This window comes from Zonotrichia leucophrys, chromosome 2, assembly GCF_028769735.1.
Source record: "Zonotrichia leucophrys gambelii isolate GWCS_2022_RI chromosome 2, RI_Zleu_2.0, whole genome shotgun sequence".
Lineage (NCBI taxonomy): Eukaryota > Metazoa > Chordata > Aves > Passeriformes > Passerellidae > Zonotrichia > Zonotrichia leucophrys.
In genome coordinates, this window is record NC_088171.1 from 111,377,707 (window position 1) to 111,393,027 (window position 15,321).

Here is a 15,321-nt window from a genome sequence, read left to right on the forward strand (position 1 = left end):
ACCTCCAGAGAGGTCACTGTCATTACCAGATGAAGATGAGACTTTGCAAGTTTGGGATGAGAAATTTGAAAGGGGTTGTAGTTTAAATTTTCTTGTAAGGTTTCTTTTTCTGTATTTTTGGCTTGATTTTGAAAATGAGTAAGAAATTCAGTGGTGTCGTTGTATGTCCACCAGTATTACTGTCAGTATTCTCTGATGACTATTGAATCTGGTGACCAGTGAAAATCAAATTTGTGAGCTGACAGAAGGCTCAAATATATTAGGAAATCTGTAAGTCCCTAGAGAAATTTTACAAGCTCTCCTAAACCATCTTAGCTGTGAGCCTTTACTCCCATACAGATCATGAAATTATGGTTGTTCCCTTTACTTTCATTTCTACTCACTCTTTTTTGAGGTTCAAGTTTGGTTCTGTATGGTGATGGCAGGGCTGGCTCACATCTCACACCTTCAGTCACTTCCAGAGTGTAAGTGAACTGGAAGCTGTGCAAAAGGCTGTGTGTCCTGAAGCAAAAATCTCTGCTCTGGAGAATAAAGCATGGCATGCACCTACCCTGTAATCTCTGAAGCAAAGTAGGACCACCTGAAGGGGTGCCCAAGCTTATTTCCAAGGAAAAGCCTGAGACCTGTTAGCCAGGAGTGAGATGAGATGCAGTCAGGGTGGCATCAGACTCTCTTCTGGCATGTTCAGATTTCTAAATTTCTTTTTCTTCAAATTCAGATTTCTTTTTCTCCCTGGGAGTCGCGAAGTGTAACGAGAGCGCGGTGCGTGTATCGCTGAAAGCAAAATATTTTGTCATTGAGAAAACCTGATGCAGTCTATTCATCTGTTTGGTAGCTGGCAGAGGTCGTTGTCTTTATTGGCCGTGACAATTAACGTGGTCACCTTTTTCCTTGTTACTGTACTGAGCTGAAATGTCTTTTTTGGCAGGTAGGATTATTTGTGTTGAACGTACTGTTCTCCTGTTACAAAAGCCTCTTTTGTGCTCGGCTGCCGGTGCTGACCTCAGTGAGCTGACTGGCCCTGTCAGACTCGATGAGCTGGATTCTACAACCCAGGCCAGCTCCATTTGTGCTCTCAGAGGTTTGTATGGCCTTGCTGAAATGAATGCTGTTAATTATTTGTGCTCACTTTAATCTTTTGTGTCTTTATATTGATTTCTTGCACAAACAGCGTGGAGGGATAAAAAAAGCATGGCATTGCTGTGGGTCATTAGAATATTTAAGATTTTATGCTTCATTGTGGGCTCTGTTTGCCTTTTGCTGGCCAAGTTCTGCTCCCACTCACTCATACCCCAGAATAAATGTTTAATGTACAATCTGTCTCATTATATTCCTTCCTTCACTGTCTTCTTTCAGGAGCCTTCTGTTCACACCAGCCTTGTTGATGTTGGCAACAATGAATTATACCAATATTTTTTAGGCAGATGGGTAAGATATGTTACCCAGATCTTGAATGGTAGGGGTTAGTGACTGATTTCCCTGGAGCTTTGCTGCAGTAGGACAATTTATTATTTTACCACAGTAATTTAGCATAATGTGGCCAGTATTTGCTCACCAGCCACTTTGGATCATAGCTTTGTCTAAGATTTGGTTTGACCATATCTTGGTCTTACCACTAACCATGCAGAAACATTTCTTACTACAGATTTTCTAGTGTTTCTAAATCATACAGAAACTTTCTCTACTGTGTATTTTATAAAGCTTTGTCCAGACAGCTTCTTAAACCTCCCAGCTGTGCAGTGCCTATGAGAAAAAGTCCTTAAAAGCCCAGCAAGTCTTCAAGGCTATTTCCTTCCTTAATTTAACTTGTATTATTCCAGTAGCCCTTGTAGAAAATACCTTCAAGTATTCACCAGAGCGTTTGAAATTAAAATTACAACAAATAATGGCTTTCAAATTAATTCTTCAGTTATAGTAAAATAGACTGAGAAGGCAGTTTGAAACCAAGCAAAGCCTTTACTAAACATACCTGCTGCTATGGTAGAGCCACAGCTTAGCACTGCTTCTGTGATTAATTACTGAGCACCTTGCGGTGACAATGTTGAACAGTGCATAATGAAAACCAAGCACAACCAGAGGCACTCCACTCAAAGCCATGGTCATCATGTACATCTTGCATTGATACAGCTACTTGAAAGATATTTCTGTCTCTGAGTGTGAAATGCTTTTTGCCCTTTTTTTTCACCTCTCCAGTAGTTAAGAACTGTCACTTCTCTGCTGTTAATTTTGTGATTATGAGAAGTGCCTGTTTTCCTTTTTCTTGTTGACAGTGTTCATAGTAGGATAAAGGAAACATCTCTCTGTCCTTTCTTTTTCCAGCAGAGCAAAGAAAGAACACCTTTGTGATCTGTTGTGTAAACAAGTGCTTACTTTACACAAATGGGAGATGTCATGCTTTGCCTGTCCTGTATTACAGATAGAAGAATGACAAAAGGAGAAATTAATCCTACAACCTTGTCTTGTTTGATCTGGAATTTGTGCAGGATAGCTGTTATCAGTATGTTCCCACACCTGAATACCAACATAGAATAGAAAATGTCTTCTTTATAATTATGGTCCAGAAATATATAGATGAAAACTCTCACTCTTGTGTGTACTGAAATATTTTAATAGCATTCAAGAGATTCAGCATTCACTATTTTGGGTTTCAGTTAGTTAGTGCCTACATCTTTCTACTGAACTAATGAAACTAATAGCATGGACCCTGCTTTGTTGGTGGGAGAATATACTTTTGGTGGAACAATGCATGGAGGGAGATGTATCATCTCTAAAATTCAGTCACTGTCTCTTATCTCCTAAGTCAGAGAGTTGTTAGTCTGGCTTTCAACGAGAAGCAGTTCTTGCCTCATTCATTCTTTTTCTTTGCTCATCCTCTCATTTCTTTTGGTCACCTATGTGTGTTGCACTGGGTGTTCGTCAGAGGTTCCTTCCCCATCAAAACAGAAAATGTTCCAGTCCAAGCAGATGCAATGAGTTTGTCAGAAATTCTTGTTTCAGGGAGGTCCAGTCATACCAGCTCTGGGATAATGGACTGTGTTGCTCTTCAACAGATCAGTGAAAACTTGTGGTTGCCTTTCTAATGAAAACTTTATTCTTCATTGCAAGATGAATCTGTGGTTTTCACCTGTGATCTTAGGGTTAATAGTTTATTTTCTTATCACTATGCGTTACAAGGTAATTTGTAACTTCTTTTTGCTGTATAGTAGCAGTCAGGATAACTCAAGTGTTGCCAGTTCATAGGGCACAGAACTGTTTTTCCTCTTAATCATGCTTTGAGTAAATTCTACTTAGTCTATACCACATGTGATATGTGGGAATATTACTTGATTAATGCTATTTGCCTAGTATATGACTCACCAACAGTGATTGAATTTTGACGTTGGATATTTTCATATTTAAGCCCTTACTCAGGCGTGTGGGGTTTTTTTCAGCTTTCCACCTACTAGTGGGACTAAAATGGGGTCAGTCAGTTTACCTATTTTTCATTTTTTTGATTGAATTTTTGCATTTCCTGTCTCATTAATCAGGATAACTGATTGGGGGAAAGAAATCAAAAGCAACACCTCCATGTTTTAATTGTTTCAACCAAAGTGTTCCTTTGCATTCCACATGGCAGACCTGCTTTTCCAGGCATTGTCCCTTGGATGTCAGTCTCATCTAAGAGACTGACAATGTCACTCTCTTCTTAATGGTGCCAGCCACAACTCTTAAAAATAGACTTGAGGTAAAAATCAAATTTTGACCTTGTGCATTTTCATTTGAAAGAAGGATCTTGGGAAAATATCCAAAAGGTTTGTGTATGTCAAGCAAAATCTAGCATCTTGAAAAAGATGTGCAGTAGTTCAGCATCCTGAACTTGAGAAATCGCTTTGTAGGGTGCACAAGACTGTCACTAGATTACTACACCTGTTGCTGCTTTGAGTTGGTCTGACTTCAGTGATGTCTGCTGGTTTTCTCAAGGGAACTCTACATTATCATCAAAATAATCTTCTCCACTAGACATAATCTCATCAGTATGATCCTGATTGATTTTCTTCAAATGTACTTGCACTAGCATCTTGCAGTTGGAATATGGCACACAACTGGGAGAAACTGGAAAGGCTTAGAAAGAAAAGGGATTTGTTTTGCTTTTAAAATTATTTTTTCAATGAAGAAGGAAACATACTCAGCTAGCTAATTGGTAGCTTTTTGGTGAACAAGAATGATAAAATGATAGAATCATTTAGGTTGAAAGGGATCTTTAAGATCATCCAGTCAAACCATTAACCAAAATGAAAACCATCACTGCCAAGTCCATCACTAAACCATGTCCCCAAGTGCCACATCTGCATGTCGTATAAGTACCTCCAGGGCTGGGGACTCCACCACTTTTCTGGCAGCTGTTCAAATGCTTGACCACCCTTTCAGTGAAGAAAGTCTTCCTAATATCCAATGTAAACCTCTCTTGGCATAACATTAGGCCATTTCCTCTCATGCTGTCACTTGTACCCTGGGAGAAGAGGTCAACCCCTGCCTGGTTACAAACTCTTTCCAGGCAGCTGTAGAGAACAAGGAGGTTCCCCCTGAGCCTCCTTTTCCCCAGGCTGAAGAACCTCACCTCCTCCTCATCAGCTCCACTGCCCTTCTCTGGGCCACTCCAGCACCTCAGTGTCTTTTTGGAGTGGGGGCCCAGAACTGGACTTGAGGTGCAGCCTCAGCAGTGCTGAGCACAGAGCCATGATCCCTTCCTTAATCCCGCTGGCCACTCTATTGCTGATCCAGACCAGGATGCCCCTGGCCTTCCTGGCCACCTGGGCACACACCAGCTCATGTCCAGCTGGCTGTTCACCACCATCCCCAGTTCCTTTTCCTTTGCTACTCTTCCCCCAGCCTGTGGCACTGCCTGGGGTTGCTGTGACCCAGGTGCAGGACCTGGCACCTGGCCTTATTGAACCTCACACTCACACCACTGGCCTCAGGCCATTGATCCAGCCTGTCCAGATCCCCATGCTGAGCCTCCCTGCCCTCCAGCAGATCAACACTCCCACCCATCTGTCTGTTTGCTGTCATCTGCAAATGCACTGAGGATGGGCTTGATCCAAATTATTGATTAGAATATTAAACAGGACTGGCCCCAGTACTGAGCCTTTGGGAGCACCACTGGTGACCAGCCAGTCAAGTGGATCCAGTCATGCTAAATCCACCAAGTGGATTTAACTCCGTTCAGCATTCACATCATTCAAAGGGAAACATACCCATGGAAAATCCCACTTTATGATGAACACTGGAGAATCAAAATTATTCCTCTAAGAGTCCACGTGGCTAAATAGAATATCTTATTCTGTCAGAGAAATGCCTGATGTTTTGTTGGACACTTAGAAATTGGGTCATAAATGTTGTATTTGGGAAGCAACTTTTCAGATCTTCAGACTCACTGTCCTTTGAATTCCCAAAGAAAATTACAGTTTTGTTGTTTAGGTGTAGCTCCCTCCTTGTCCCAGGAGAACCAGAAAAGCAAGGGATTAACACCCTGTTTTACAGTCCAGACACTGTAAATGCTCCATAGTCTCCAAGGCTTTCTTCTATTGAATGTGGTATAGAACTGTGAGATTCTTGCTCAACAGAGGCTGGATTTTTAAGTCTGTAGTTCTGTTGTACTAGTGAGGTTTTATTTCAGTGCAATTTCATTCTTACAGGTGAATATTTTTCTCTATAAATAATGCTCATAATTTCAGCATATTGTTACCATAAAATATAATACACTCTTTATTGGCTTCTCATAAAATTCTGAATATATTTTTTCTTGCCAAAACTAGCGAGGCCCTTTTTATTAGTCCAAAGTGTCTTTGGCATTCCCTTCTTATGCACATACTTAAGACTGTGAGCCAGATCTAATCTCTGTTCAATCTGTATAAATGAAGAATAACTCCATTGTTAGTGGAATTTAATCTGCATTGTTGTTTTCAGAAGGGATTGGGGCTTCTTATTGGTTTGTATTTTCTAAATACCAATATCAAGCTATTCGATCTGATTATTTTTGTAGCTGTTTATTGCCAAGAAAACATCAGAGGGCCAGAAAGAAAGCGATCAAGCAAAAGCAAATCAGAAAAGCAGTAAAATCCAAACCAAAAGAACCAAGCCTGTTTGGAGAGTTAATTGTCAATTATCTACTTTCTGATATTTTTAGGATGTAACACTCTGCTGTACTTTCATCCCTTGTTGGAGGGACAAAGGAGAAAGGGTGTGAGACTGTTGCTGATTCTTGCTCTGACAAGTCTTAAGCTGTGGGTCAGAAAGGTTCAAACGTGCTGTGAAGCCAAGAGTGACTGTGTTTGCTGCCTTAACGTTAGCATTTTGTAAGAATTCCATGTTGTGCAGGTACCGTTGTTGGAGTTAATGAGAGCACTGCTTTCTCCTGGCCTACATGCAACAGATGTGGCAATGGAAAGTTGGAAGTGTGTCCCCAGGACAGGTGAGAGTCAGCATGCTCCAGAGCACTCCAGGTGTTTTGTAGATGTAGCCATAACAGCAATGGGTGATGCAATGATTCCTGCAGGCACAGGCTGCACTTTGCTCCTTCCTAGAGCTAAGACGTAGTATTTTTATTGCTGATGAACTGATAAAACCTGCAGGGTTACATTAATATATGGAGAAAGATACAAGTAGATATGAAACAGTTTGATTTTGCAGTTATTACTTGGTTTTTAAACCAATTTTGCTTATAAAGGTTTCATAGCCCACTGCATTGTAATATTGCTTTTAATAAATATGCCCATAAACCACAGGTCTGATTTTAAGTTCCTTTAGAAGCAGGTACATGTGTTTGTGTGTCTTGCCTTGTTAATCTGTGTATCCTCAATTCACCTCATTTTTATACTGGACTGTGATCTCTGCTACAATTTATCTAAATATTAAAGAGTTGCTTTTCAGACCTATTAAATTAGTCACCTTTCTAAAAAGGATGTCGAATAATTCTGGCAGTATGCTTGTCCTGAATGTGAGGACTGATCCTACAGGACCTGTTGCCACCTGAAATGCTGAACCTGTGTCACACTGACTGACATAATTTTGGAAAGCCTCCCCTGCAGCTGCCTAGGCAGCTTGTGCTTGCAAAGTGTGAGATTCCTGGTGGAATAAAAGCCCAAGGGATAAGAGCAGTCAGAATGTGGAAGGGAGGGATGGAGGGAGAGGAAGGAAGGAAGGAAGGAAGGAAGGAAGGAAGGAAGGAAGGAAGGAAGGAAGGAAGGAAGGAAGGAAGGAAGGAAGGAAGGAAGGAAGGAAGGAAGGAAGGAAGGAAGGAAGGAGAAGGAAGGAAGGAGGAAAGGAAGGAAGGAAGGAAGGAAGGAAGGAAGGAAAGGGAAGGAAGGAAGGAAGGAAGGAAGGAAGGAAGGAAGGAAGGAAGGAAGGAAGGAAGGAAGGAAGGAAGGAAGGAAGGAAGGAAGGAAGGAAGGAAGGAAGGAAGGAAGGAAGGAAGGAAGGAAGGAAGGAAGGAAGGAAGGAAGGAAGGAAGGAAGGAAGGAAGGAAGGAAGGAAGGAAGGAAGGAAGGAAGGAAGGAAGGAAGGAAGGAAGGAAGGAAGGAAGGAAGGAAGAAGGAAGGAAGGAAGGAAGAAGGAAGGAAGGAAGGAAGGAAGGAAGGAAGGAAGGAAGGAAGGAAGGAAGGAAGGAAGGAAGGAAGGAAGGAAGGAAGGAAGGAAGGAAGGAAGGAAGGAAGGTCTACTGAAAAATCTGAAAAATCTTATAAAAATTGTAAGAAGTTGTGTTGTTCTTATTGAAATAGATATTTTCCTAAACATGAGAAGATTTGCCATTTGTGCTTTGTTGTACCAAAGAAGGCTGAAAATCAAAACCAGGTGTCCTCCGTTATACTGTCATGTTAAAAATAAGGATGTGTCTGTGTTCACATGGTAGTGTAGTCCAATTAAAAAAGTATCTCACCTGTGAAGGACACTTTTGCTTCATTTGGAGAACAAATGAAGTATCAATATTTGTTTAAGAAGTGCTTCCAACAAGTGCTTATAGCTGAGCTTAACTCTGTGCATGACTTAAGAGCGCACTGAAAACATTGAACGTTTGCTGAACAAGGGCCTAAGTCAATAATTCACTTCAGCCAAATCTATACTACAGATTTTCTTTTGCCATAACTTTTAGGAGGTTATGAGATTAATATTTGCTTAAGCGGGGTGACTATAAATAGCAACCTCTCTTCATGCTGCCAGAAATTATAAAAGGAAGATCCTTTTGCCAGAAGAGTTTAGGTCCTCCAGGAGAGTTACTGCCAATAGAAAAGTTCTATTTTCTGTTATCAACTGAGTCTCTACTAGGGCTTTGCTACTAAAATCTACCAGCAAAGTATTTTAGGGAATACACTAATTGGGGTTCTATTTATTTTTATTTATGACTGATAGCTTGTTTGTTTCTCTATGTTTTTCCATCATTATTTTGTGTGTTTCAGAGAGTTGCTATATTGCAACCAGTGCTCTGAAGTTGTCACAACACCAGTTCTGAAAATGCAGCTGGAAGTCTTCTTGAGCTGTCCATCCCGATCTCAAAGTACAGTAAAAGTGAAGGTATGGCTTGAAAAAAGGGCTGGTGTGTCAGGTGCAGTGAGACCAGATGTGCAGACACATAGGTATCCTAAACCACACTTCTGTGAACCGTTCTGTCGGAAGACAAATTAAAATATGCAAGACTGTCCCATAATTTAATCTAATACTAAATTTGTGTTTTGTTGGACTAAGAATCCAGTTCCCAGGTCTTGCTCAAATAATGCAGTCATGGAGTTCACCCTCAGTGAGGTTTGCAAATGGTTCTATGGCCCAGATGAAGGGATTTGTTAGGCTGGGCCTTTGGAAACCTCAGTCTACACAGTCTAAAAGGAATGTGTATTTTAGACTTCCATTCTGAACATCTTTGTGTCACCTCTCCTCTGCGTTCTTGGCCAGAGAAACAAAACTGTTTGATATTAAAATGATAAATGTTTATTCTATGTGACTGCAAACAGAATGTTTTTTGCACATGTGAGATTTTTGCCATGAACAAAACCTGTGAATTTTCTCCTTCCAGCTGTTGCAAAAGACAATCTCCTCTCTCCTGATGTCCTCTGCCAGTGAGGATGGGGTAGGTATAATGAATGCTGACCAAAGGAAGTTAAACTACAGAACTTAATGCAAAGGCAGAGTACCAATGTCAGGTATGGCAGGTCAGCCATGACTTGTGGTGGCAGGGTCTTGAAAATCTCCAGTGGTGGAGATTCTGACTTTCCAGGCAGTTCACTTCAGAACTGCACTAGGAGTGGTAGGAGATTTCACTACAAGTGAAATTATTTTTTTCCCCATGTCCAGGCTGTGACTTTGTGGGCTGTGCCCTTTGGCAGTCCCACCTTCCAGCTGCTGATGCCCTGCCATCTCATCAGACTCACACCCTCCTTTTCAGAAGGGGATGCAGCAGATGGGCTGTGTGGCTTCAGCTCAGCTGTGGATCTGCAGAGCAGCTTGCAAACAGCACTCAGAGCTGCCACGGGCAGTGCTGGGCTTGACCCTGTTCTCTGATCCAAAGACAGCAAAGATACCCCCCAAGCATCCCACCTTTTGGATCTGGTCTTCTAAATCCCATAAACCTCAGCCACTTTGTACCAGCACAACACTGAGAGTACTGGCAGGTGGAAATAGGAGAAGAATTTGCAAAATGCATGCAAGATATTATTGATAGTTGTATGAATGAAGCACACATGAGCCACGGAGATCCATGGGCTAAAGTACAGTTTATGTAATCGCCAAGTATTTACTCCTTTAATCTGAGCTATCAGAAGAACCCTGACACTTGGCACAGTGACCCAGATTTGCCATGGGTGAGGGAGGCACCCAGGTAGGTGCCTGGCTGGCATTGGCTGCTGGATGCTCTGCAGCCTTCACAAAGTCATTAAGTCCAATTAGGATTCCAAGATTTTCCCTCTCCCTTGCACGTGAACGGGAGCAAAGGTCGGTTTGTTGTCTTGTTTAATCATCCCAGTTAAATATCTTCAGTTGGGTGATATGCACTGGGGTCAGTTTGCTTTCCCTGTCTTACAAGTTTTCCAGCATTTTCCTATTACATGTTCCATGCTTTTAGTGGGATGTGTGGGTAATATTTAAAGTGGAAAGTTACTCTGAAATAATAAATTACTTTTCTTATGCTGGTGGAGGGTGTATATTTCATTTAAGCAAATAGATACAAGAAATTTCCTAAATGTGTTTACTCCTTTAATAGCAGTTAAGTCTTGCTGAGTTTTACAGGATGTGTCTGGTTTGGTTACAGACTGGCAAAACATAATTCTTTTTCGAGTTATTAGAATTCAAACAATCTCTTTTTCACATTTCCGTGTATATTCAGCCAGTATTTAAAGGTCTGGCAACTCAGATTTTTTTTTCTTCCCCAGCTGAAACACAGGGATAAAGATTAGTCACAAGAAATACCACTTGAGGTGGCATTTCTTTGCCAGAGCCGCAAAAGTTTCTAAGGGTGCAGCTTTGCAATCAATTCTTTTGGCAGGGAGGTTGGTTTTAGCCGTCACTGGCCCTGGCTACCTGTTCTTCTCCTTGTGGCAGCCCTTCTGCTGCACCAGGAGAGTTGTTTGTGCAGCTGCACTGCAAACTGGACTGCAGAACCGGTCTGGGGGAAAAATAATCCAGGAAAAAAATAAAAAAAAGATTGTTTATACCTTGAACCAGGCAACACCATGGGTATCACATACCTGTACAGAAGCACAGTGCAGATGAAGGAGGGGCACAGTTGTCATAGGCAAGGCCTGTTAGGGTCAGAAATGGATGTGAACCTGAGACACCCTCTCAAGTGAAATATCTGCTGTGAGTGTTACCAGGTCTTGTGTTAACGTGCTGCTGCTCTTGGTGCAGCCGTGCCAGCCTTGCATCCCTCTCCTCCACACAGAGCACAGTCTCTGCAAATTCACTCAGGCACAACTCGTGGGTGAAATTGGTTGGATCATTAAACACGAGGGACTGTGTTGGTGCTGCTGGTGGTAATGCATGAACAGCAAAAAGTTAAAAGGGGGGAGAGGAAGGAGAGTAAGAAGGGTTACAAAATGTTTTTTTTTCCTTTAGTGGGTAAGTTAGCTCAGCTAATCAATGTATGTAGACATTGCCAGCAGGCATGAAGTCCTGCAAGTGTCAGAAAGGAAGGTAAAGGGAGCATGTATAGGTTATGCTTAGCAAAACTGAGTTCAAAGTCACAGTAACTTTTTTCTTTTTGAAACAGCTCATTTTTAAAGCCTGCTAGGGCAGCAACTGAGACAGGAGTGTGATCTAATTACTGAAAATCTAATATATTCATTCTTTCCATTAGTTCTAATGCACTTTCCGAGTCCTTTAAAAAAATTGTCAGTTGGAAGAGGATCCTGCATGCTGCATCTTCCCAGCTGAATGCTGCCTAGAACAGAACGTCCAGCACTGTTTGTTTTACTCACCATGCTTTTATTCCTGCAGACTTACGAGGTGCAGAGCATGCTGGGAAAGGAGGTGGGGTTATTGCACTGCTACGTCCTCTCCATAATCAGCCACCCCAACTGCGTTGTGCTGGAGGAAATTGTTCTTCTGGAAGCTGCAGCAGCAAGACACAGTTGAACTCTAGTCAGCTATTATGGTATCTGTGGACTTTGTAATGTGATTATCTGTTAACTAGTGCCACAGATAATGTATAATGCAAGGGTGATAAGCATTAAGATAGTTTATTAAAACTGTGATTTATAAAGCACATTGTGCTAACACTGAAAAAAATCTATATATTGTTCAACTTTCTGAACTCTTTATTTTCTGATCAGAGCAGAATCTAAGAATACAGTTCTTTGTCATGTTCGCTGTTATGTAACGTAAAACATCTTTTTCTGTAAGTTTTGAATCTGGTTGTGGTTTATTTTTAATAATACTGTATTTATTATGTGTCACTGGAAAAAATTTTACTGATATTTTTGAAATAAATACCTTGCTATGGCTTTTGGTTTAAGCTGAGTTTTATCAGTGAATCCCAGACCTGCTGCAGAACACTGCCGTGGTTTTTCAATTCTGAGTTAACACTTAGCAGTAGTTGTTATAAAGACAGATTTGAACACATATGAAGTTAATGTTTTACAGCTAATTGGTCTCTCAGCAGAGAAGTTGTGTGTTATCTGTAGCTTCCCACAAAGCAGGTGTTTCACTGCAGCTTCTTTTATGGGCAAGCAGCACACTGTGTTGTAGGCCACGCAACAACCCCCACCCAGGCTGTGGAGGCTACAGATCAGATAAATGCCAGAAACTCCCTCCATGTGCGTTGCAAGAATTAATATTATAAGAATTAGAGACTGCATGGGGTTTTTTCCCCCTTACTCTTTCAGTGTTTAAATGCCCCTTACAGCTTAGAGGAGGTTTTAGTGCAGGTCCCGTGTGTGATTAACCAGCAGAGAAGGAGCAGCAAACTTGCCACACTGGTCATTTCTGCGGCTCAGGCCAATAGTGAAAAGGACGTCACAATTACTAAAGGAATGACCCAGCTTTTGAATTCCCCTTTTTTCACCACCTCCTCCAAGCATTTCATCCTCTTACCTGCCTCCCTGTAAGGAAAAAGGAGATGACAGCCCATTCCTGTAGAGGTCTCTATGTGAGACTGGGGTTGCCCCTTCAAAACCATTTAAGACCTGAATCTGAGAAAACCGGAGGTGCTTGTTGTGCCAGGCCATTTTCCTGCCAGTGCCCCAGAGATGCTGTAGATGCTCTAACACGGCACTACTGAAATTCAGACAAGTTGTCCAACCTTCTGTGATCTGTTCACTCTCTCAGCGACGAGCAGCAGCGTTGCCTTGCCGCTCTGTCACTAGCAGGGATCAGGGAAAGTCTTTGTGACCACTGGCTCCGTGACGAGCAGCAGTTGCCCACTCTCACTTTCACTAGCCAGGATCAGTGAAAGTGCCCAGCTCCTGCTGAAGCCTGAGGGTGCATGGACACCTCTGAGACTCACTGCAGAGGCGAGCTCTGCTCCCTGCTATGGAACATGGCAGTGTAGGTGCAACTCTGCGTTATCTAGAATGGAAACCCCTCGGAAGTTTTTTTAACGGGAATTTTAACTAGTGGCATTCTTTTAATGATGTTCTTCTAGTCTTATGCACTTTTTCTTTATTTTTTTGAGATATAGAGTACGGTATTTCTGGCAGAGTCCTGCTCACAGAGCAGTCTGCCTTGATGTGCAGCTGCTCGGTCCCCCCAGCGCACGGCAAGCCCTGACTCAGCACTCGGGCTCAGGATGCGCTCCGGGGGGAGCCGGCCCCGCAGGCACCGCGCCGAGCGAGGAGGGGTCTCACGGCTGTTCCCACCCCTTCATCGCTCTCTGGATGCTTTGGGAAGTAACGCAGCGCCCCTCGCTTGCCCTCAGCTCCCCTCTCGGCCCCTGGGACCCCCTCTCCGTGTCCCCGCCCGCGTTCAGCCCCCTCCCGGGCAGCACAGCTTTCCCCGCCGCCAGCCCCTTGTGTCACGACACAGAGCAAACGAGAGCAGGGTGGATTTAAAATGCTTTTCTTTATTCTTAGAAATGCTGTAAAAATTGATATAAAAGGTTGGGCATGCTCAGTCTTTTTTTTTTTCCATCCTACTGTCTAAAATACATGGGATTTTGAATCACTTTAACAGATGTACCATAGCTGCATCGGTATGAGTAAAATGTAGAAAAGACGAAAACTACCATTACAAAAATAATTTAAGGGGAGAGAAGAAAAAAAAATAATATATTTAGCTTTTTTTCCCTTTTTCGCAAGTTTCGTGGTGAAAGACCCAGGCATCGCTCCACGTCGCTGCCGCATCCCGAGCGCGGCCGCGGGCCGGCAGGTCCCGCCGCGGCTCCGCGCCTCCTGCCGCGGCCCGGCCCGGCACGGCACGGCCCGGCACGGCGGGGCTCGGCCCGGCCCTCTGAGGTATTTATCCACCGTCTCCCGGAGTCCGTCTCTCCGTCCCGCTCCCCCCCGGTTACCGGCAGTCGGTGCCCGAGCCGGGCTGCAGGAAAGAAGCGCTGGGCAGCTGCTTGAAGAAGTGCCGGAGGCTGGTCAAGTCCCGGGTGAGCTGCTCGATCTTCTTGTGCAGCTTCTCGTTCTCGGCCGAAAGCTCCAGCAGCTTCTGCTGCATCTCCTGGTTGCGCCGCTTCGCCTTGTCGCGGCTCTTGCGCACGGCGATGTTGTTGCGCTCCCGGCGCTGCCGGTACTCGGGGCTAAACCTGTCCACGCACTTCTTACCGCCGCGCTCCTTGCCCCCGCCGGCGGCAGCGGCGGCAATGGGCTGCGGGACGCCCTGCGCCGGCCCGGGCACGGCGGCGGCGGCCCCGGGGCCCGGCGAGCGGGTGCTGCAGCTGGAGGGAGAGCTGCTGCCCGGCGGCTCGGGGGACGTGGGCGGCGTGGGCTGCCCGCTCAGGTTCATGATGGTCTGCGCGCAGGTGGCGATCTGCGAGGGCAGCAGCGAGGAGGAGAGGTCGCTGTCGCTCCAGTCCGGCTCCTGCTTCAGAGCGCCGCGGGAGGAGAAGGAGGAGGAGGAAGAGGAGGAGGAGGAGGAGGAGGCGGTGCGGGGCTCGGAGCCCAGCAGGGTGGTCATGGCAGCGCCGAGGTCCTTGGCGGGGTCGCGGCCGGCGCCGCCGCCCGGTGGCAAGTACTCGCCGTATTCCCCGCCCCGCTCGGGCTTGTGGTTGCTGTTGAAGAGGTCGGCGAAGAGCTCGTCGTTGCAGAGCTCCAGGTTGGGCACGGCGGACATGGAGTCAATGTAGGAGCTGAAGTCGATGGCGCTCTCGTCCTCGTACATGGCCGGGGCGGCGGCGCTCAGCTCCGCCAGGTTGGTGCCGCTGCCGCCCAGGCCGCCCCCCGCCTCCTCGCCGCTCATCCCGCAGCCGCCGCGGGCGCCCGGCTTGCAGGCGGGACCCGGCCCGCCGCCGCTGCCCACCTTGGCGTCGTAGAAGTTGGCGGGCTCCAGGCACCAGCTCTTATAGCATGCCGGGGAGTCCAGGCTGTAGAGAGCGGCGGCGCTCATGGGCGAGCGGGACGCGGCGCCGCACGGCCGCGGCGCGGGGGCTCCGGGGCGCGGGCACCAAACGCGGCTCCTCCGCCACGGGCGCAGCTCCAGCCTCTGGCACGGGCAGGTGGGAGCGGGGCTGCTCCTGCTGCTGCTGCCGCTGCTCACACCGCTGCCGCTGCTGCTGCTGCTCGGTGGCACCGGCGCTGCCGCTGCTGCCCCGCCGCCGCCTCCCCGAGGGGGCCGATCCGGGCTCGGGTCACGCCGTGAGCGGCGGTAGGAGGCGGGGATGGGACAAGGCGGCTCAGGACCTGGGAGTGAAACGCCCGCTCG

The 15,321-nt window shown here is 45.4% G+C and overlaps 2 protein-coding genes across 6 annotated transcripts in view; one reads left to right on the forward strand and one right to left on the reverse strand.

The window, feature by feature from the left end:
* SPIDR (scaffold protein involved in DNA repair) overlaps positions 1-11,974 on the forward strand; it is a 196,367-nt gene extending 184,393 nt beyond the window's left edge. For 3 of the 5 annotated variants that reach the window (XM_064706073.1, XM_064706070.1, XM_064706071.1), the window contains exons 16-20: positions 929-1,081; positions 6,358-6,451; positions 8,433-8,547; positions 9,044-9,097; positions 11,458-11,974. In XM_064706073.1, coding sequence (XP_064562143.1) covers positions 929-1,081; positions 6,358-6,451; positions 8,433-8,547; positions 9,044-9,097; positions 11,458-11,595 — 554 coding nt within the window. In that variant the 3' untranslated portion in view covers positions 11,596-11,974. Of the gene's footprint in view, positions 1-928; positions 1,082-6,357; positions 6,452-8,432; positions 8,548-9,043; positions 9,098-11,457 lie in introns of those variants that run through there. The other 2 variants (XM_064706072.1, XR_010439214.1) reach the window with 2 other exon arrangements.
* Positions 11,975-13,499: 1,525 nt separating this feature from the next.
* CEBPD (CCAAT enhancer binding protein delta) lies at positions 13,500-15,321 on the reverse strand. Its single transcript, XM_064703504.1, has one exon. It carries the CDS (start codon positions 15,004-15,006, stop codon positions 13,963-13,965), a length of 1,044 nt encoding a protein of 347 aa, XP_064559574.1. The 5' UTR covers positions 15,007-15,321; the 3' UTR covers positions 13,500-13,962.